The following is a 22,744-nucleotide window of genomic DNA, read 5'->3' on the forward strand; positions in this document are numbered from 1 at the left end:
ATGTGCATGAATATTTTGGAATTCATTGTAATGACCATTCAGTATAATCCTATGCAGTTATGCTTCACAAATTTTCAAGTTGTTCATGGGTTGAAAAATGCACATCTTACTCATTGTATACAAAGCAGTTAGCGACAAAAGAATATGTGTACTTGCAAGAAAACATTAACATATTTGAGATAAATGCTATCTAAATATAGTATTTCGGGACGCCTGGGTAGCTCAGCGGTTGAGCGTCTGCCTTTGGCTCAGGGCGTGATCCTGGAATCCAGGGATCGATTCCCGCATTAGGCTCCTTGCATGGAGCCTGCTTCTCCCTCTGCCTGTATCTCTGCCTCTCTCTGTGTGTCTCTCATGAATAAATTTAAAAAATCTATAAATAAATAAATAAATAAATAAATAAATAAATAAATAAATAAATGTATTATTTCTTGTTCAGGTGAAAGTTATATATGAGAGTATGTTTCTTGTGGCTTAGCAAATTTGTCTAAATATAAGGAGGATGGTGAGATTATTGACTGGGCTAGGTATTTCTATTTTAATAATACATGAATAGCCAACAAAATAGTAGAAGTGATAAAAGTGGTTGGAAGGAATCAAAAAGCAGTATTGTGGAAAAAATAGAAAATAGTTATTTTTAGCAATCATCAAATGTTTTTAGACATGTTAATTCTTTAATCCTTTATTACCCCTTAAGGCATGTTTGGCAGATGTTGTCATCATATTTGTTTTACCATTGAAATTTGCCTAAGGTTACACAGGTTTTTTTGTTTTTGTTGTTTTGTTTTTGTTTTTGTTTTTGTTTTTGTTTTATGGCAGAGCCAGAAATAGATTTCTCTCATAGCAATTTTCTGTGTTTTCCAAGAACTAGCCCTGATGTATAATTAACTGATAACAATGGTTATAATATAGTGGCAGCTGCTCCTTACCAAAGGTTGATTTCAGACAGGGTCTTTGTCCTGGTCTTCCCTCCTTTTCCTGTCCTTTGGTTCTATTGCATCTACTCACACCTGTCCGAATACTTCTAAAAATAGTGCTTGGTGCAAGCTATCCATCATCCATTCATCCATCTGGTCAATAAACTAATTTGTATATTTGCCTGTATTCCCATAATTCATGGCTTCCCTGCAGGTCGTCTTCCCCACATACCCGGGCTGTGCATTTCTGACAATGAGAGAGGACTGGGTAAGGTGACAGGTGCTCTGGCCATTCCCCATGTGGGATGAATTGCTTAATAATCTCCACAGCACCTTCATGCATACGTTGAAAGTGTTTAGGGCATTGTAACTTGGGAAAATTTCCAATCCCTCATAAATAACCATTAATCTTCCCCTTTTAAATTCAGCTTTCCACATCTGTTTCAAATTGTTCAGTGCTATTGCAGGAGTGCATTAAAGCTCCAATCCAGGTGGTATTAAGGGGATAAATGAGCCACAGGGAAAAGACACTGTATTCTTCTTAAAGCAATTCTTCTCCTTTTTTTTTTTTTTTTTTTTTTTGCAAAGTCAGGAGCCAAGCAATTTATGATTAAGATTTTTGGAGGGTATGCTCTGTCATTTTAAGCCGTCCTTGTCTATGAGTTTTAAAAAAGCAGTTTTAGCTCTGCCATACTAGCGTGCATTGTTTTTCTCTGTATAGGTAGATTGTCAATACCATTTCTACCAGCAAATTTAATGTTGTTTTAATTCATTATGGTTTACTGTGGATTTTTATTGGAGAAAAATGAAAAATAGTTATAATCTAAGGCTAGTCAGAAATAAGGAAGTGTCTGAGTATGCATTTGTATTTGTGATGTTCAAGAATTTCAGTGAAGTTATCAATAATTTTAGTTTGATAGATTTTTCTCCAGGAAGCAACTTACTTTTTTCAGGACAGAAGGCATTATTTTATGAATTATTATTTAATATTATTTTGCTTTGTATCTGCTCGATTTTATTTAATGAAAATTATAAAGGTACATTTGTTCTTACCATATATAGCCCATAACTTATTTACTCAGATACTTTCCAAAAAAAATATTTTCATAAGAATGAATCAACCTGTACTGTTAGATTTACAAAAGTCTCATCACATAATAAAGAGAATGCCCTGCAGAATAAATGCATATAAAGATAGTACTGTGTGGTACATCAGATGACATGTAACTATGAAAGAGGAACGTTTTCAGATTGACCTTGAAGATGTTAAGGGACTCACAAGAACAAATATTAGGCCGGGGGATAACTAAAAGATTTCCTATCTCTGGCATTTGTAAGAGGCCTACAAGGAATGACACATTGATTATCTGACCCAGAATACAATGCCCACACAGGAATGCAAAGAAGAAAATTCAGCTGCATGCCTCTCTCGTCAAAGTTAGTAAAAATTTCATAGATAGATCATCACATAAAGTGCACAGAATCATTGGCTTTGCAAATGGTTTATTTCATAGCTACAGTCTGCTGTTCCATCCACGCATAGGGGATTGGCAGCTGTTCCACCCATTAGCATTAATGAATTATCAATGTACATCCCACACACATCCACCAGGGAAGCAAAGACACTCCTCCTACACATTACTTTGTTTTTTAATCTTCCAAATGTTGTAGGATGGTTATTACCTTAATAAGTGGAAAATCATTGAATTCAGCACATATTATCTCCCGTAGCTAAAAACTGACATCTCATAGGAATAAGTGAGGAAATGCAGTTTTATTCATCCTTTAAGATATGTTAGATTATCCCTCACCTCTTTGTCATCTAAGGGATGCCTAAGACCATTAAAGAAATGTAACCTGCACTGCTAAGGCATTTCATTAAGGAAAAAACAATTCAGCATGACGTTTGTAGTGAAAACTTCCCCCTCCTGAGAAAACTCCCAATAGTGTTCTTGAAATGTAGTGAGAAAGAAAAGATTTTTTTTTGTTTTGTTTTTAAAGATTTTATTTATTCACAAGAGACACAGAGGCAGAGACACAGGCAGAGGGAGAAGCAGGCTCCCGGAGGGGAGCCCGATGTGGGACTGAGAACTTGACCCCAGGATCTCGCCCTGAGCCACCCAGGTGTCCCAACAGACTGGTTTTTGATACAGTAACCATATGACCTGGTTTACCTCCCACAGCCCCAATTTATACCTTTTGTCCTGCCATATTATTAGTCACTACCCTTTCCTCTGAAAAGATCCTGGTTTGAACAGAAAATTGAATGTTTACCCTAGCTTTAGGACATTTCTCATACAACCATGCCTCTTCCTCTTCTGTCTAAGACAGTTACAGATCCCATTCATGCTGTTAAGATAGAACCCTTGGTTCTATAAGGGAGAAACAACCGGGAAGGTAGACTCATCCGTGCACCTTCAGAAGTTATAAAATTCCTTAATGTGTCTCTAACCTCACATTCTTTGTGTTCCCACCTCCTTTTCTTTTTCTTTAAAGATTTCATTTATTTATTCATGAGAGACACACACACAGAGAAAGAGAGAGAGAGAGGTAGAGACACAGGCAGAGGGAGAGGCAGGCCCCATGCAGGGAGCCTGATATGGGACTCGATCCCAGGACTCCAGGATCACGCCCTGGGCTGAAGGCGGCACTAAACCGCTGAGCCACCCGGCCTGCCCTCCCACGTCCTTTTCCCTGTTTTGTGCATTACCTTCTTCAGCGCACTGCTTACTTCTATAAAATGTCAGCAATAGGCCAAGCAGTGCCGCTGTAAGAATATTCTCCTATATAGAAACAGTTCGATTCTTTTCTCAGTGCTTGACTGTGTGAAAACAAAGGGTGGTATATTTTATTCTTTTCAATTAAGAGGAATTTAAGGTCATGCTGCTCACTGACATGTGACTATGAGATTGAGAAGTACCCCAAATTACAAACATTCATTAAATCCTATGCATTTGGCATTCTCTTGTAAAAAATGACATTGTTCCGGATTTTAAAAATTTGGCCTAGTGCTGGAGAAGGCCATCTAGAGCAATAGTGACCTGCATGTGGCAGCATGCTACTAGTAGTCTGTGGAGGTGCCGCAGGACAGAGTGAGATTAAATCTGCACTTGCATTTACAGAAGAGATGACGGGGTAGTAATGTGTGAACCACGCTCTGGTGGCGAATAATGAAAGGATCGATCTAGAAGAGGGACCCGTGTCGGTTTTGTTCTAGGGAAACAGGTGCTATTATGTTGGCCAACATGCGCTGCCAGGAAACACCACTGCTTCTCTTGAACTCTGCTTTCCAGAGATGAAGACCATTTGTTCTTTTCTGATGAATGTGGATTGACAGTTCACCATTCGTAGAACAGCTCTTAATTTTCCAACTTGTTGCCTCTCCCCTGCAAAATAGACTGACTTCCTTTAGTGTGCTCTCAGAGGTCTTATCTTAGTTTTTAAAAGCAATCACCCTTACCTCTTCCTCTTCTGAGCTTCCTTTCATGTACGGTCCCCACCCACATACCCATATACGTTGTACTCAAGTAGCTTTGCAGTTGGTCTCTGCAGAAAGGTCCGGCTAGGTGTAAAGTCCCCAGATATCATACCGATTTACTTATACCTCAGTGTCATGCTGAAAAGACATAAAGCACTCAATGCAGTTGAATGAGAATAGCACTGCATTCCTACCTTATAACCACTGTGTTCTCAGTACCCTCTAGTCTCTGACTCTCCTCCTGGTGCCTCCTTCCTGCCTCCTACTTAGACTTATTCCTGTAAGTTCTATCTTTTATCATTTTCTGTCTACATTTCCTTCTATGATCGCCTTGTCCCATTGATTTGAAGTTTCCCCTCTGTATAATTGCTGTCTGCATTTGGGTTATGTGTTTGGATGGCCTATGTGATCACCCCCATCCTTGACTTTCCCCTATTCTTCAACTCCCATGCTCTTCTCTTCCTCACCCACTCCCCAGGCAAGCCCCTAGACTCTAGTGCCGTAATGTCTCCCAACATCCCAACATCGGTCCCCCCTCCTCCCTTACCATGACACAATTCTCTAATGATACTCTCACCTACCAAGCCTTGCCCACCTACAAGCCAGCTTGCACACTGATGCCAGTGTACTTCTTCTAAAGCACATACCCCCTTCACTGAAATCCCCTCACCAGTGATAAAGGGGCCACCTTTTACCTCTATGTCCCTCCTTCCTCCTTATGAGTCTAATGTTGTGTAGAAAGGCAGTGCCAAGCTCTGAAGTTGGAACATCTGAATTTGAACTCTGGTTCTGTCAATTGCTAGCTCTGTGATCATGGCGTGATCATTTAACTTCCTCACCTATAAAATGGGGACTGTGATGGGCGTACTGCAAAGGATCACTGTATGGATAATGAAATGCACAGAGCGGTGGGTGCACTAAGTGTAAGCCATTATTAGATTCTGCTTGTGTTTCCTATGTACAACCTACACTTTCATGCCCCTATGCCTTTCTTATGCTTTATTTTGTCTTCAGAATGTTCCCCTCCATTTCCATCTCTGTGTGTTCAAACCCACATTTTATATTCATGTGCCCCCCTTTCCATGTAGCTTTCAGGCAAACCCCTAATACTGAAACCACCCTTCCAATTTCCATAGCCTCTCCTCTGCACCTAACAGTATTTATTTAGTCTTTTCCATCTTGTATAAAATTATGTGCATACCTGTCTTTGCTCCAAAAAGATAGGGGGAAACGGGAACTGGTTTATGAATTTTTGCATTTTCCTAAGTGCCTAACCAAATTAATATTAGATGCTGTATTTGTTGAATAAATGAATGCATATTCTACTTGTTCATTTACCTTTTTTCTGATATGTGAGTACAGTATAGTTTTAGAATCTTGCCCAAACAAACATCTTCTCTTTGCTTGGTTATTTAATTGAACCCCACCCTTCCTCTTCTTTTTTCTGTCATTTCCCTTCCTCTGGCCCTTCCCCCTTTCCTGCTACACTTCCCCTCCCTCTTTCCCACTGCCCTGCTGCCCCTTCCCATTTTTTCTTTCTCTCCTTCCTCCTCTTCATCCTTTTCTTTAATTAATTCTTTAATTCACTTTGTGAAATTTGCCTTGGGCACAAAAGGATACTGTTTCTAGAGGGAAATATTTGCTGATAGTTTTTTGTTACTTTTCTTTGTCAAAAATAACTGAGCATGTAACATCCAGTCATAATGCTATTTACTCATCTCAACTACTGAGAAGAAGCAATTATTAAATAGTAAATAAAAATAAGCCCAATTTTTGGGCAAGAAGACAATCTCCCAAGAACTTTTTAATTACAATGTTGTGATTGTTGCAGTGTGGGTTTTTTTAATGTATTTTTTTTTTTGAGTTTGATTTGCCAACGTCTAGTATAACACCCAGTCCTCATCCCGTCAAGTGCCCCCCTCAGTGCCTGTCACCCCATTCCCCCCGCCCACCTCCCCTTCCACTACCACTTGTTTGTTTCACAGAGTTAGGAGTCTCTCATGTTCTGTCACCCTTTCTGATTTTTTCCATTCATTTTCTCTTCTTTCCCCTATGATCTCTTTCCCTATTTTTTATATTCCCCATATAAGTGAAACCATATAATATTTGTCCTTCTCCGATTGACTTACTTCTACTCAGCATAATACCCTCCAGTTCCAGTTTGAGTATAGTTGGTCTTTCTGCAAAAGGGAAACAATTGTAGGTTTAGTGTCATCTGATTTTGTGTGTGTGAAGTAAAACAGAATGTTAAGTTGTTTCAGGTGTGCAACATAGTGTTTTGACAGGTCTGTATGTTCTGCTGTGCTCACCGCAAGTGTACAAGCGTAGCTACCATCTGCCACCATACAACACTGTTACAGTACCATTGACTGTACTCCCTATGCTGTACCTTCTGTTCTGGTGACTTACTCATTCCATAACTGGAAGCCTCTCTCTCCTACTCACCATCACCCATTTTGCTCATGCCCCTAACCCTAACCTCTTTCCCCTGGAAATGACCACTTCTCTGTATTTATGGGTTCTGCTTTTTGTTTATTCATTTTTTTTAGGTTCTGCATATAAGTGAAATCATATGGCATTTGTCTTTCTCTGTATGACATTGCATTTAGCATAATACCCTCCAGACCCACCCATGTTGTCACAGATGGCAAGATCACATCCAGTTTTTATGCTTTAGTAATATTTCATTGTATGCATATACCACATCTTCTTTGTTCATCTATCAAGAGACATTGGTTTGCTTTCGTATCTTGGCTATGGTAAATAAGGCTGCAGTAAACACAGGAATGCATATGTCTTTTCAAAGTAGTGTTTTTGTTTTCTTTGGGTAAATATGAGTAATGGAATAACTGGATCATATGGTACTTGTATTTTTTAATCTTTTGAGGAAACTCAATACTGTTTTCCACAGTGGCTGTACCAATTTACATTCCCTGATGAAGTTTTTTAGAAGAGAATTTGACCAAAGATTTTTAAGAATAAATTCTTAAGCTTTTTTTTTTTTTTTTTTTTTTGGTCTATTTGGCACTTAAGTTTTCCTTATTCTGCTTGTTTCTTCCCTCTTTTCTCATTTACAATGTCATTTTAACTTACAGTCCTTTCCTCCAACACCTTGACTGTCTAGTGTCACCTATCCTATCCTTTCTCCTAAATCTGAAAACCACCTAAAACTTCATATCATGTTTCCACAAGTCTTGAAATGCCTCCTATCTTGTTGGAGGAATGTTCTTAAGAGTTCTGTTAAAGATACCAATAGCAACCATTTAAATCCCATTTCTAATTAATTGTGAGCATGCACAAAACCAGTGTATGTTCTTGTATTAGCGAATATAAAATAGATCAAATATGCGATTATCTCTATATTGGATTGAGGAATGTAAAGTTAACAAGATTGAATCATAGTTTAGAAAGTCAAACTTGAATTCTTATTTCATAATTACCTATCTGAAACAAACAACATGTAAAGTTTAATAATTGTACAACCTCTCTGCTTCTGCTTTTCTTTCCTGAGCCATAGTAAATAACTTCATGTTTAGGACTGGATAAAACGTAACTTATTCTGAAGATTCTGAGTAATGACACTATGTACACAGCATTACGAGATTATCATTTGTAGTAAATGGGTTCTTAAATCTGTTATTTTTTCCCCCTAATTTAGGGTAGAAATTTAGCATCTGGAGAGGTTGGATTTTTTCCAAGTGATGCTGTCAAACCTTGCCCATGTGTAAGTATGAGGATTTTCTTTCCATTTTTTTCTGGGTTTGATGCTTTAATTAATTGTGCAAGAATGTACAAAGGATATAGTCTTGTCCATAATTTTATTAAATTTTTTCTGGAGGGATTATATTTCAAGTTTGAATATATGGTCAATATTATTAAAATTCTAAAACCCTCATGATTCCGTTGTCAGAAAATATTTTTAAATGATATATACAAGGAGAAAATTGAACTTAGTAGAATTAACAAAATGGTCTACAAGATGTTAGAAAAAATAAAGCTACAGATTAGATGCATTTTCCCCTTTTCCCATAGAGGTGAGAATGGTAGGCTCTCATCTATTCCTAGTCATTTGGGGTTATAGAGAGATAGTACACTTCAGCTAGTGTGTTTGAAAGCATAATAGCATGAAGTCCACAGATTCTTCAATCAAATCTCTAAATACATTTTTCTGTGCTTTCATTTGTCATTTTGTTTACTTAATGTCATAATGGCATTTTCTGAAAACATCAAACACATTAGCTAGAAACAAGGAGAATGAATGAGCATTTACTCAAATATTATGGAGGAGTGTAACATAAGATGTACTTTTTGGTGTTATATTAAATTTATAAATTTCTGTTTAAGGTGACATTATTTTATCATAAATTAGAGTTTAGGGTGGATTTTTCTATGAAACTTTTGAAGTTCTTGATTCAAAGTAAATGAGATTCCTATAGTAATATAATGGAGTTGATGGTTAAAAAAAAAGCCCTCGGGATCCCTGGGTGGCGCAGCGGTTTGGCGCCTGCCTTTGGCCCAGGGCGCGATCCTGGAGACCCAGGATCGAATCCCACATCAGGCTCCCGGTGCATGGAGCCTGCTTCTCCCTCTGCCTGTGTCTCTGCCTCTCTCTCTCTCTCTCTCTCTGTGACTATCATAAATAAATAAAAATTTAAAAAAAAAATTAAAAAAAAAAAAAAAAGCCCTCATATTATCTTAATTGCTATATTTCAATCCTTCCTAGATTTACAAACTGGACATTCTTTTTTTTTTAAGATTTTATTTATTCATGAGAGACAGAGAGAGAGAGAGAGAGAGAGAGAGAGAGGTAGAGACACAGGCAGAGGGAGAAGCAGGCTCCATGCAGGGAGCCTGACGTGGGACTCCTGAGTCTCCAGGATCACACCCCACACTACAGGTGGCGCCAAACTGCTGCGCCACTGGGGTTGCCCTGGACATTCTTTTTGATAGCAATGTCAGCCACCCTTGATTCAGAATGTAGTCTGTAGATTAATTTACTGTATGTATTGCAGCTTCGTTAATTTCAAAAGCAAATCAAATAAAAAAGAATTTGCTATTCTGTTCATTCTGTGATCTAATATCACCTGTTTTTATCTAGTAATCCTAGAAAATTGTTGAACTTTGATACCACTCTAATTATGTAAGGAAAATGAGTTTTTAGTTAGTTTTCTCTTATTTGTATGAACAAGATTCAGGCTTCCTATGCTTAAAGCAACGATATTTATATGTAGGCAGGAAGCAGGAGATTATACATTCTAACATTAGGTTGTTTGGGAACCTAAAGACATCAAATCAAGAATATCAAACATTTTATGTATAAAGTTCTATTATCTTTTTTACAGCCTCTTGAATATGGCATGAAATGAACATTTGAAATTTTATTTTTAGGAAAATTCTGGCACATAGCAGGTATTTAATACATTTTGTTGTATCAATGAACTAAAGGGTTAAGAAGCAAGGAAAGTTCCTAGCCGAACCTAAGTAATTAACAATAGTAGGTACTAATTGTATCAGCTTCTATTGAATGGTATTTGGTGACTCAGTTACTAGAAGGAAAAGTATGTTCAGAATTTTAAGCTCTAAGGAATTATAGAGGAACACATAATTATGGGTGGGAATACTAACTAAAAATGACTTTTGTAGCTCAAAGTTCATAAATAGTTATTAAAGTTTTAGTGGTGACTTACTAAAATTATAGATGCATTTGTTAGTTTAGGATAAGCTAGATAAAGGTAAGTAGGAGAGAGTGGAGGGGAGGATATGTTGAAGGGGTTTGGAAGATAGTATCTCTTGCCCCTGGGGTGTACTGTTTACCAGGGGTCCATGAGTTGTGCAGAATATTCCATTCTGAGCTCAAAAATTATTCTTTAGTATATGCTGTGCCAGTCTCTTTGAAAGTTCTGAGATACACAGATAGAAAGTTAGAACTGAGGAAAATGCAGAAGGAATATAAATGAGACCATTTCATTTTGGTAGTATGGTAACTGGAGACAAAGTCTGGAACTACAGCACAGAGCAAAGTTGGGTAACTCTGTGACTCAGGCGTCCTCAGTGGGTGAACAAGAAGAAAACAATTCCACAGAAGAAGATATGCCTATCTTCATCTTGGATCTGGGTTAGGAAGAAAAAAAGCAGTCTCCCCTAAAATTCCTAGCCTTAGATCCAAAAATCACCCAGGTGTGGGGCTGGAGTTCATACCAACTCTGTGACTGAAATAAGTCTAAGCTAGAAACCGTTTATAATGATTCCACATTGTGTTTACAATACAAATACAGTTTGTCTCTGGATTGGAGCCTCTTTGCACAAAGTCCTTAATGGACTTAAAGTCCTAGGGAATAGAAGTTCACAGTATGGGATCATCAAATTCATGATTAAACCATCTTAAGCAAACTTCAGAAAAAATAAAATTCATAATTACATACACAAAGACAGCAGATTGTGTAATTATCAGTTGCCAAGGTCAAATTTTTGTATTTAATATGGTTGAAGAAATAAAGAATAAAAGTCTAAGAACAGAACAAACCACTGTCCAAATTTCTTGCATCTATTTCACAAAGAATCAGAGTAAGTGAAATGAAAACTTTAATGGAAACATTACCTGACATATTAGATACAGTTGGGTAGAAAATTGGAAGACAAAGCTGAAGAAACTTCTCAGTAACTAATCTGGAGAGTCTAAGAAATGGAAATCTAACAGAGAATGGAGTGATAAAAGTTCAAATGCATGTTATTTAAGGAGCAAATAGAGATAGTGTGAAAAGACCATATTCAAATAAATAATGGCCAAGAATTTTCCAGAACTTCTGGGAGAACCAATCTCAAGAGTCAAGAAGACTATATAAAATTAATCAACACGTAGACACATTTTAGTTCATTTCAATGGCAGAACATCAAAAACAAGGAGAAAATACTAAAACCAACTTTAAGAAGAATACAGATTACCTATAAAGCGTTGATGATTTCACTCATAGCTAACAGTAGGAGTAACGGAGGCAACAAAAGTTTTCACTTCCAGTAATTGTCAAGTAGCCCCTATTGAATCAAGCCTCCACAGAAAACAATTACAGATTCTGGGCGAGGTATGAAAGCACCAGCTAAGAGAAGGGGTGGCGCTAGGTTAGTCGCTGGCTTAGGACCGCATCCTGGGCTGCACCATGTAGCGTAGCTAAAATTCAGATAGAAACCGCAGAGTATCACTAGCTTGAAGAAGCAGAGTTTGAAGGAAACACAAAGTAGAAGGAGAGACAGGAAATCTCAGAAAGGCAAGTGTCAGGGAGGGAGGAACCTCAAGTTCTGTGTATAAACTTTGCCTCAGTTTGGCTGCATAGTGCCAACTCCCAAGTAGCTCAGTTTAGGCTAAAAGAACAAAACTGAGAATTCATCTGTCTCTCACTACAGGGGAGATAGTTTGCAGTTGGAGTTCAACCAAGTTAACTGCCTGCTTTAAGAAAAATCACACTCTTTGTAGAAGCATCACAGAATTCAGAGCTTCTACGGCGTATTATTCAAATTGTCTAAGATACTATCCCAAACTACTCAATATGTAAAGAAAGAGAAAAACACAAATTATACTCAAAAGAAAAAGCTGTCAAAGGAGAACAACCGTGAGATGTCCCAAATTATAGAATTGAGGAAAAGGTTTTTAACGTAGCTATGATAACTGTGCTCAAGGACATAAAGGAAAGTATGTTCATAATAAATGCACAGGAAACCTCAACAGAGAAATAGAACCAACTACTAAAAAGAACCAAATGGAGATTCTATAGTGTGAAACTTTGACATTTGAAGCAATAAGAATATGTTCAAAGTTTTGAAAGGAAATTAGTCAACTTAGGAATCTATCTTTCCTCCATAGGGATAAAGTAATGACATTCCTAGCCAAACACAGAAAGTTCACCTCTAACTATCCCATCTACCTCATATAAGATGCACTTCAGGAAGAAGCACATATCTTTTTTTTTTTTTAACGATTTTATTTATTCATGAGAGACACAGAGAGAGACAGAGACATAGGCAGAGGGAGAAGCAGAAGCAGGCTCCCTTTGCAGAGCGTGATGTGGGACTCGATCCCAGGAACTAAGATTATGACCTGAGCCAAAGGCAGACACTCAGCCACTGAGCCACCACCCACCCAGGTGCCCCAGGAAGCATGTATCTTATATGTATTATTTTACATACATGCTTTATGTCCAGTCAGATATTTTTTAAAACCGTATGACCCTAGCCAATATTTAACAATGTAAACAGCCTGTGATGAAGGTAGAAAACGGCATTAGGGAAAAATGGTCAAAGATGAGAATATATTCAAAGATAGGAAATTATACAGAAAAAAATTATCTATTGTCTTATATAAGAAAAGGGCCCAAAAAAAGAAGTGGGGAGGGCCCCATGACAGATGGAAAAAGATAGGATCCCACCCTCAGTATAGGGATCAGTGCTGAGAAGATAGTCCTAGAACTTCACCCGTCAGAACACACTCACCAAAGATATCCCTCACCTAAGAGCGAGAAAGCTCTAAAGGGACATCAGGATGAAACAGGCTGGGATACTGGCTCTGCTTTAGAATGTTATATACCCTTCATTTTTTTGTGAATCTGCAGCATTCCCTAGCCAAAGGAATCCATGGAATATGTTGAAGTTCTTTTCCCTTCTCTGTCCCCTCTATGTTGGTTTTGTTTCCTTTCTTGTGTTTGCTTTTTTGTTTCCACTCTCTAGGGAGAAAGATTGGTTTAGGAATAAGCATGCTTTTAAAGATTAGGGAAGGAGGAATATTTTTCCATTAGATTTCAGAAGCATGTGTATCTTCTAAAGAGAAATTGTTGAAGATTGAGGACTGTGAGAACAAAATGATGTAAAAAATATTTTCAGGAATTTGAATGGATGTAATATACTCGAAGTGTTATTTTCTGTGTATCAGGATTTTACATGGTAGTGAAATTAAACATGTGTTCCATAGAATAAAAATATTTAAATACCGATAACTTTGGAAATGCTCTGACCAGAAAGATAATTTTATTATCTTTAACTATTTTTTTTAATTTTTATTTATTTATGATAGTCACAGAGAGAGAGAGAGAGAGGGGCAGAGACATAGGCAGAGGGAGAAGCAGGCTCCATGCACCGGGAGCCTGATGTGGGATTCGATCCCGGGTCTCCAGGATCGCGCCCTGGGCCAAAGGCAGGCGCCAAACCGCTGCGCCACCCAGGGATCCCTATATAACTATTAACCATTAACCTGGAAGTTCAAAAGAGTAACAATCCATTATGAAAACTGACAAAGCTGAGACAATTTTACATTGATCAGAACTGTGTTACAAATTAAAGGTAACCATATTTTTAATCACTTTATATGAAAAGGCCGAGGAATACTATGGGATATACACATCCAAGACTCAGGTGATCCATGAAAAATTCCTAAATATTAAATAAACTGTCCATATTCCTTGTCTTTCCTTAGGAATTTATAAACTTTGTTCTCTTCTAATAGTATGTGTTTTGTTATTCTTGGAGTATTAGTATAGTATAATAGTATAGTATTAGTATTAGTATACCTTCTTTGGCTTTGTTCATTTTCTAGTTATAATCAACAGCTAGAAGTTTTCTTCTTTTTCTGCCTTTTTTTGCATAGTAAGTGTAACGTTTTTCTCATGTGCAAAAGTTCCATAGGAGAAAAGGGGGAAACGAGTATTTCCCAAGGCTTTCCATCAATAAAAGGTTTGCCAGTTGGTAGATTTCAAAATTTGAGGTTAGAATTTGTGATACAAACTAAGAGTCTATATCCAGTATATATTGTTTATTTTGCCTGTTTTCTAGGAAAGCAGAGTCTAGTTGGTTGTCCTAACATTTTCATTTTAATTTTCTATGATAGGATTAAACTGCCTTGATAATAAAACCCAAAAGCTTCCAACTCATGTTTTTCCTGTTATCTCTCCACTTGGAGGTACAGTGGCGGTAAAATGAATGAAAGAATGAATTAAAGTGAAATGAATTATTTTCTACTTATCTGACATATACTGTGATTCACTCTGTATAAAATTGCCAATGGATAGTTCCAGGACTGTACTATTTAGGGTTTTATAGAGCTGAGTCAGCTAAACTCAATTAATGATTGATTCCTAAAAGCTTCCCTTAAGTAAACTTAATCTATTTTTTGGCTTTTTATATCCTAGGTGCCCAAGCCAGTAGATTATTCTTGCCAACCCTGGTAAGTATTAAAAATGTTTATGTAGCTAAGTTGAAATACCATAACCTTAGCTCGAGGATGCCTTAAATGTGAGGGTAGTAAACCACAGTCCATTTCTATTTGTCCTGGCTAAAGGTGTTTTCAGATACAACAAAACACCATAATGAATTTATATATTGCTGACCTTTCCATAACTTCATCAAAGTGGTGTGTGTGTATGCATGTGTGTATGCTTGCACAAATTTGACTCTAAATTCAAAGCTTATAATAGCCACAGAAAGGAATAGGATGTAGGTAAATCGGTATCTTATATTTTGGAAGAGTAGATTTCATGAAACAGAGAAAAAAAATATATGATTCCATTGTTTAAAACTAAAAATAAGCCCAGAAACGATAGTAGATCCTAAATTGTAATATGAAAGGAGCAGAATGTATCCATGTCTAAAGTTTGGGGTCTCCATGGAGCCCACTTACCACTTAGAAGAGGCTAGTATTATCACTAATAGAAACAAGGAAGCAAAGGGGATAGTGATTATGACTTTTTAGACTTGATGAGTTTAAGAAGAAGTGATATGTTCAAACGGAAAAAAGTCTATTTTGGATCAAGGATAGTTATGATCATCCTATGATAATAACTAGTGTATACCAAGCACTTAACTATATGTTTAGTACCTCACATGTTTTATTTTCTTTTGTTTTCCAGCATCTCTATAAGGAAGGTTGTTATTATCACTACAGATGATGAAACAAAGGTTAAGGCTACACAAGTAGTAAGCAGTAGAGCTAGGATTCCAAGTTAGGCCATCTGTACATTGCCATATTGCCTCTCAAAATACAAAATGCAGGCTTATTTACTTATTTATATTTATTTCCCTGGATTTTATGTTTGGCTTCTCTTAAAATTACTGCATCTGTTTTATTTTCTGGATACGAGTATATGCATACAAATTAGATATCAGTATATGTATATAAATAAGATTCTGAGAGTGTATAGTACTAGTTCAGTTTGCAGGTGTAGATAGAACATCCGAACTGTCTGATATTTTTAAAATATTCTGATCATTTTCTATTCTATGACCAAAGCATAGAAGATGCCTGATTGCTATAGGACTAAATTGTCCAAAGTATGGGATTGTCCCATCAGTCCTCTTGCTATCCCCAGCCACACGTCTGCCCTCTGTAGCTATTTAACCTGCTTTCTCCGACCTCCTCCCTGAGGTTGCTGAAGAAATTGTAGCAGGCTTGTGATAGAACCCAGGAAGCTTTGTAACATTTTTACTTAATTTAAGACAAATTTGAAGTCAGAGAACTACATGGAATTAAAAAGCCATGATCCTGACAGGAATTATATTTGGAGAATAGAGCTGATAGCATGAATAATCAAAGTGAACAACATCAGGAACTGTAAAATCATGAGAGTGTGGTGATTAGCTTCCTTTTCTATTCTTTTTACTATTTTTTACATAACTAGGCATAATAGTTACAAGGTAATGATTTTAGAGATAAATACTAACTAATGCCACAAACTACGTGGGTTTTATGAAATAAAGTAATAAAATACCTGGGAACCATTCAGGGCACAGGAGATTAGTTTTTTAACACTACTTTAAAATGCACCCTTGCTGATATTCTAATTAAAATATGACCAGTTAGAATAGTATTGTTCCTCATGATAAAAAAAAAAAAAATCAAGGCGTTCAGGTCAGGGAAGAGCCTTGAATATGGGAACAGATAAAGATAATTCATAGTAAAATTGTTAAGTTACTTTTTTTCTTAAGCAACTTGGACAATTTATTCACCCTTAGACAGTTTCATGGGAAATGCTTTCTCTGTGAAACAAAATGGTCAAGTATGTCAGAATCTGGAAACTTCAGTTTTGGAAATTCTGAACTATTTAGAGAAAATGATGTTGAATGATGACATGTTTCTCAAGTCATTGAGAATTTGCCTATCCACTAACTGCATTGTCTGTTCATTACATCTCCATTTTAAAACAAGTTATTCTTGCAAGGTAAACTTTGCCTCTTGGGTAGGCCATGAAATAAAACAGAAAATCAAGATGATTATCTTCATTGGCCTGGGTATAGAATTCTAGGTAAGAAATTATTTTGCATCTTAGATTTTAAGGCATTGCTCTGTTGTCTTCTAACTTCCAACTCAATGCCATTCTGATTTCTTTCTTTCTCTCTTCTTCCTTTCTCTCTTTCCAAAGAACAAATTCACGCCTTTATTTATTTACTTTTCATTAAGTTTAAATCCTTTCAGGGTACAATATCACACAGATTCTATGGCCAATGGCTTTAGCAGGAAGATTGCTTTGGAATTTTGCACAAACCATGCCGCTGTTTCCATGAGCATGAGTTACATTTCCCCAGATTACTCTGGTTTTGTTTGGTTTGTCACCAGGAACCACTGTGTTGTTCTTGGCTTTGTACATAAGCACATCTCTGCTTGGATAGAATTCAGTTTCGTCTTGAGCATAAACACCTTCAATTATAAGAGAGCTGTGTGTTCCCTCTGGTTCTGGAGACCCTACTTGTAGACAGAAAAGATGGCCTTGGACCACAGCCTTCCTTTGTCCCTTTAGGAGTCCTCTTTCCAAGATGGCAGAAAGAGGCCATTCTGATTTCTGATTCTTTGTGTGTAATCTGATGGTGTGTGGAGGGTTGAGAGTGTGTGTATCATGAAGGCAGGGATGAAGCATGGGGCCTAAAACTGGGGAATTGTCTGAAAACCATATGAAGAACGGGATGCAGATGCCAGGGTTCCTAACCCATTTTCCAAGTAGTCAGACAATTTACTTTCCCCTACCTTAGCAGGAGACACTGGAGTTAGAAGGCATATTATGTGGAAAAATTGAGCCATGTGCGGCTTGCACTGAGAAAGAGCAATCCCATCAGATATTGAGGGAGATGCTATACTGCAGAGTAGTCAAATTAAGGAAAGTCTGCATACTGACTGATGATGATCCCCTGTCCCTTTGTATAGTTCAGTTCCAATACTGTGACAGCTGGGTCTCATACACACAGACTACCCTCTCATTGCATGCAGACAGGAATCTGGAAGATTTTTCTCTCAAGGAACTGAATAGACTCAGTTTTTTTTTTTTTTTTTTTTTTAAGAAAAAACAACAACCTAAAATCCTAACATTTGGGTATTATCCAGCCCCATGAATCAGGTTCTTGCCAAATGATTATGTTCCTACCCATCGAGTCTACTTTGGTGCCCCCACCCCCGCAGAGATGCCTCTCTCCTAAATATAAACAAACAACAAATAACCACCAGACATTTGAGAAAAGCTGTGAACTAGAGAACAGAATAAATGGGGAAAACAAATGAGGACAATACAGACATTAGAAGGAGAAGAAAGATTTATTTTTAAAGCCTTTATATTCTCAGAATTAAGATATGACAATATACCTATGGAAGTGAGCTGGGTATTTTATGAAAGGGACAATCAGAAAACAAGAAAGAGCTCTTCTAAATTACGTACTAAGTAGTGGAGTTGGAAAACAAAGTCGAGCAAATCCTCCAGAAAATCAAAGAAATAATTTGATAATATGGGAGAAGAGATAGGGAAATTAGACAGTTGATCCAGGAGGTACAGCATTTGTTTAGTGGGAGTTCCAGAAAGAGAAAACAGAGTAGCAGTTATCAAAGAAATAAGGCAAAAGTTTCCTAGAACCAAAGGATATATGGCTCTAAATCAAAGATGCTGCTGAGAGCCCAGGACAATATGGAACTGAAACGTATGGCATATAACTGGAAGGCACATTTTCATGAAATTTTACAATATAGATAAAACAGTCTGAAAGCTTCCAGGGAGAAAAAGAAATCAGATCACATACAAAGAATCAGAATGGCACTCAGTTGCAAGTGATAAGACAATAGGGCAATGCTTCAAAATTTGAGAAGCAAAGTAATTTCTCACCTAGAATTCTATACGCAGGCAAATTCTGAATTAAGTATGAAGTAAAATAAAAGTATTTTTCTAGATGTGAGACTGAGTATTACAACCCATGTATCCATTTATTAGAAGCTGAAGGATGAGCTAATAAACCAACAAAGGAGATACAGAATCCAGGAAATGAGAAAAAAAGGGATATCCCAGGACTATATTAATTCATCAGGCTCAGAGAGCAAGTAGTATTGACTACACCAGGAGGATAGAGGGCTCAGAAGAAATGAATGCCTCCAAAGAACAAAATGGACAGGTTTAGTAAATGGTGTTGAGAAAGTACATTATTGAGGGGTTTATCATTCTCTTGGAGAATTTGGAGAGAATTTGTAAGACAGGCTTGAGCAAACAAAAACTTGAATTATTTTGTGGATGTCAGATGTTCTTTTTTGAATATGAAAACATGATAAAACCAGGCCAGATGATAGCTTGGCTTTGTAGAGGTTAAGGAAAGAAGAATGAGCCATGAAGGAATGGGCATGAATAGAAAATAAATGATTTTCCTTCCTGATGCCTAAAATCAATAAATTGTAGTTTGATTATATTATTTAGAAATATGCAAGCACAGATAAAAAAGATAAAATGCTTAAAATGGGACTTGGTACAGAAAGCTGATTAGATGGGGTAATGCTGCTTTTTCATTATTACAGTAGGAGTTGACTTTTAGAAACTATGTTCATGTGTTACTTTGATAAAAATGCATATGCTATACATTAATTGTGATACGTGCCATGAAAGAGATGAAGGTACTATAATAAGAATAATGGAGTGAAGTGTGAGATACAGGACAACATTGTTTGGCTGGGATGGTCAGAGAAGGTCACTCTAAGCTTGAGTGATGAGAAGGAATGTGAGGATTGGGTGAGTGTTTTCCAGGCAATAAAAGAATCTATGAGAAGATTCTTAACATCAAAAAGAGGCTGGTGAATTCCTGAACCTGAAAGAAGGCTGGAAACTAGTGAGAGATAAGATGGAAGAGTGATTATACTAGGTACTAATAGTTCATGGGTTATCATAAGTACTTTTATCTCAAGGTACCATCTGCATAAAATGCCCTTAGCTCTCCTTCTATATTTGGTGGACATCTCCCATATCTTTCTTCAATAAACTTGTATTTTAAACTAACATTTAGTATAAATTAAAGGTGGGGGTATTCATACGGAGTTACCCAAGTCTATGTGTGAATTAGAGAATTTTCTGGTCTATTAATTCATGTTTTGAGAGAGCCAATCTAAACATAAAATTTTTCCCTTTAACTTTTATTGCCTAAAATCTCTATCATATTTTGCCAATAAATGTAAAACCTGTAAATGATGGAAAAGGGTCACTAAAGAGTATTTTAACATTGGAGTTGGGCCTCATATTAATGCTGTTGTTGTTATGGAATTTGGGTATGTTTAAGATGGAGATAGTTTAGGAGGAACTGAATTTTATTATTGAAAATACCTACCTTTTAAAATTAAATTTTAACTACTACTAAGCTCTTAAGAAAATTGGTTAACAAAATTGTGGATCGTAAGAATTCATCCTGTATCTCCCAAAATAATTATTTAAAAATAATTTAAATTGTTACTGGAATTATCTTAAAAAGATGCTCAAAGTAGGTTTCATTTCATAGTATGTATAGAAAAGGTGAAATTTTAGAGGGTGTGTGTGTACACGTGTGTGTGTATGTCCTGTGCACAATAGTCCCTCCCTACAAGTCTTTTTCTTTTTTATTATTAAACTCACTGTAGATTTCTCTCTTAACCCAGTGCCTGCTCACTCCTCACTTTGCCCCATTTATTTATTTGATAAATATTCACTGGGTGCTTACTGAGTGTTAGGCACTGTTCACTTCACTGTTGCTAGCTTAGTAGAGCAGGACTTTTTTCTGCATTATTTTTTGAAGTCATGTAATTAGTTAGGATCGAAGTAAAAACAGCTTCAATCTGCCACTAAATTAAAATCTTGACAGAGACTTATTTTTAGCTTCTGTTGTGTTCCAGGTATATTACCCAAATTTTCTTTTTTTTTTTTTATTACCCAAATTTTCTATGTCATTGTTTCTTTCAGGTATGCTGGAGCAATGGAAAGATTGCAGGCAGAGACTGAACTTATTAATAGGGTAAATAGTACTTACCTTGTGAGGCACAGGACCAAAGAGTCAGGAGAATATGCAATTAGCATTAAGTAAGTAGGACAAGTACTTTTATAGAAATAGATTTCCTGTTTTCATAATTGCATAGACCATCTGACATGTATAACACTGAAGTTAAAAACCAAGGTTCTAATTGCAGCAGAAATAATGCATCTATCCAGACAGTTCATTAATACTTGAAAATATTTGTTAGAAAAACAGTATTAAGTGTTATAGGCTGCTAATTGGCATATTAGATTTCTTTCATAACATTGTAGTTTGGTAATTTGATATGTATATGCTCCTTGTTAATTCTAAAATGTATATTACTAGATTTTGTTTTATTTTATTTTGTTTTTCTGTACTCTCAAACTGAACTTACCCAATAAATTGGGCGTAATGATTGGTCAAATCTAACCCCCCCTTCTCACTTCAAATATTGGTTGTATCTTCAACCAATCTAGTAAATATATTTTGCTAATTAGCTGTCACCAGTGTATTGGCATAGGTATATATTTTGTCTTTGGAATTAATTCCTATAATTTTATTGGGGCATGCCCTCTGGTAATTATTGATTTCTACTGATTAAAAACACATTTATATTCATACGTTATTCGTTGCCCACAGGTACAATAATGAAGCAAAGCACATCAAGATTTTAACAAGAGATGGCTTTTTTCACATTGCAGAAAATAGAAAATTTAAAAGTTTAATGGTAAGCATTGATTAGTTCTTTTCAATCTGTGGTCCTTATTTTGCTCTTATTAGAAAGATCAGTTTAATTCTATTGTTTTCTTGGAAATTTTGTGCATCGAAAAATTGTTTTTAAGAGAATCCTGTAATTTTGCAGTAGAATCCTGATAATTCTAAGAATTCCATTTAAGTTTTATATTGCCCTACTCCTATTTTTCACTGTAAATTAAGTTTGCAAGTTTTAGATAATACTTCAGACTCCACATTATTTATGATTCTTAGAACAATAGGCAAATTTAGTCAACCCTCAGTTATTTGTGTTTTGCCTTGTGTTTGAGTGACAGGGCAGATCTTTAACATGCATCTTTTCCCTTCTTCCTTCTGCCTCTAACTCCTCATTCTAACAGAGGAAGGTATTTTTAATAACAGAAAAACTAATTGGTAAAATACCTCTCACTAGGTTCATTTCATGCAAAATACAATATAAAGTCAAACAGAAAAGCTTTTTGGATTTTCTGCTATTTTAAATCATCTGTGGTATGATTCTGCATCATTACCTTGGACAATTAAGTATTAACAGGGTAACGTTTTTACCAAATAGTTGGTATTTCATAAGAATTTTATATTTAAATTGAAATAGTACATTGTTACCAAGTTGCTTCAAATAAACCAAGATTATTTTATTCTTACAATTAAAAGATTACCACTTAATAGCTTCATTAGTTCATCGTATTATGAATGTCATAAAAACAGGCCATATATGGCATTATGTATGCATTGCTGACAGTAAAGTTCATATTTCTTTAAAAGTGGTCTCAAGTCTGTTTCTCAAGTTAGAGAGTTTCTTGAGATAATGAAGAATTTGGACACAGGATACAAGATACATTTGTAAGCATACTTCTAAGTACTTTGAGTAACATTGGGAAGGACCACTCATTGATTGAGCCATCAATCAAATGATACATACTGCATCCTCTGGAAAACATCTCAGAGCACTTTGCAGATGTTAAACATTAAAGTTAAAACTGAATGTAAGAGAGCCTTACGAAATAGGCCAGCTTGAAAGCCTTATCTAAAAATTCAGAACTGCTTCGAGACAGGGATTAGTGTTTTAAAGAAATAAGCATCTTGAGTTGAAAGGAAAGTCAGAAAACCTCTCTGAACGTAAATATCACATTCCCAGTTCAAGAGTTTAGGATGGGCAGCAAAATCATGTCCCAGAAAATGTGAGCCCTGTCAAATTAGTAATCAGGATCTAGGCAGGATGTTGCTGGAAGTGGCTTACGTTCTGTTGGAACAAGCAGGCTGTGCACAGAGAACTGGACCTGAGGAGGTTTTTCCTAAAATGAAAACCTAGGAGGGAGGTGGCAAGTGGATGCACAAATAATGAATGACA

The 22,744-nt window shown here is 36.4% G+C and overlaps 1 protein-coding gene and 1 pseudogene across 4 annotated transcripts in view; one reads left to right on the forward strand and one right to left on the reverse strand.

Annotated features, from left to right (window-relative positions):
* The window catches only part of VAV3 (vav guanine nucleotide exchange factor 3), a 352,116-nt gene that overhangs the window by 302,119 nt on the left and 27,253 nt on the right, over window positions 1-22,744 (forward strand). For all 4 annotated transcript variants that reach the window (XM_038541166.1, XM_038541164.1, XM_038541165.1 and 1 more), the window contains exons 21-24: window positions 8,054-8,119; window positions 14,565-14,599; window positions 20,592-20,708; window positions 21,283-21,370. In XM_038541166.1, coding sequence (XP_038397094.1) covers window positions 8,054-8,119; window positions 14,565-14,599; window positions 20,592-20,708; window positions 21,283-21,370 — 306 coding nt within the window. The remainder of the gene's footprint in view (window positions 1-8,053; window positions 8,120-14,564; window positions 14,600-20,591; window positions 20,709-21,282; window positions 21,371-22,744) is intronic.
* On the reverse strand, window positions 16,830-19,621 carry LOC119872380 (annotated as a pseudogene).

Source organism: Canis lupus, chromosome 6 (genome assembly GCF_011100685.1).
Source record: "Canis lupus familiaris isolate Mischka breed German Shepherd chromosome 6, alternate assembly UU_Cfam_GSD_1.0, whole genome shotgun sequence".
Classification (NCBI taxonomy): domain Eukaryota; kingdom Metazoa; phylum Chordata; class Mammalia; order Carnivora; family Canidae; genus Canis; species Canis lupus.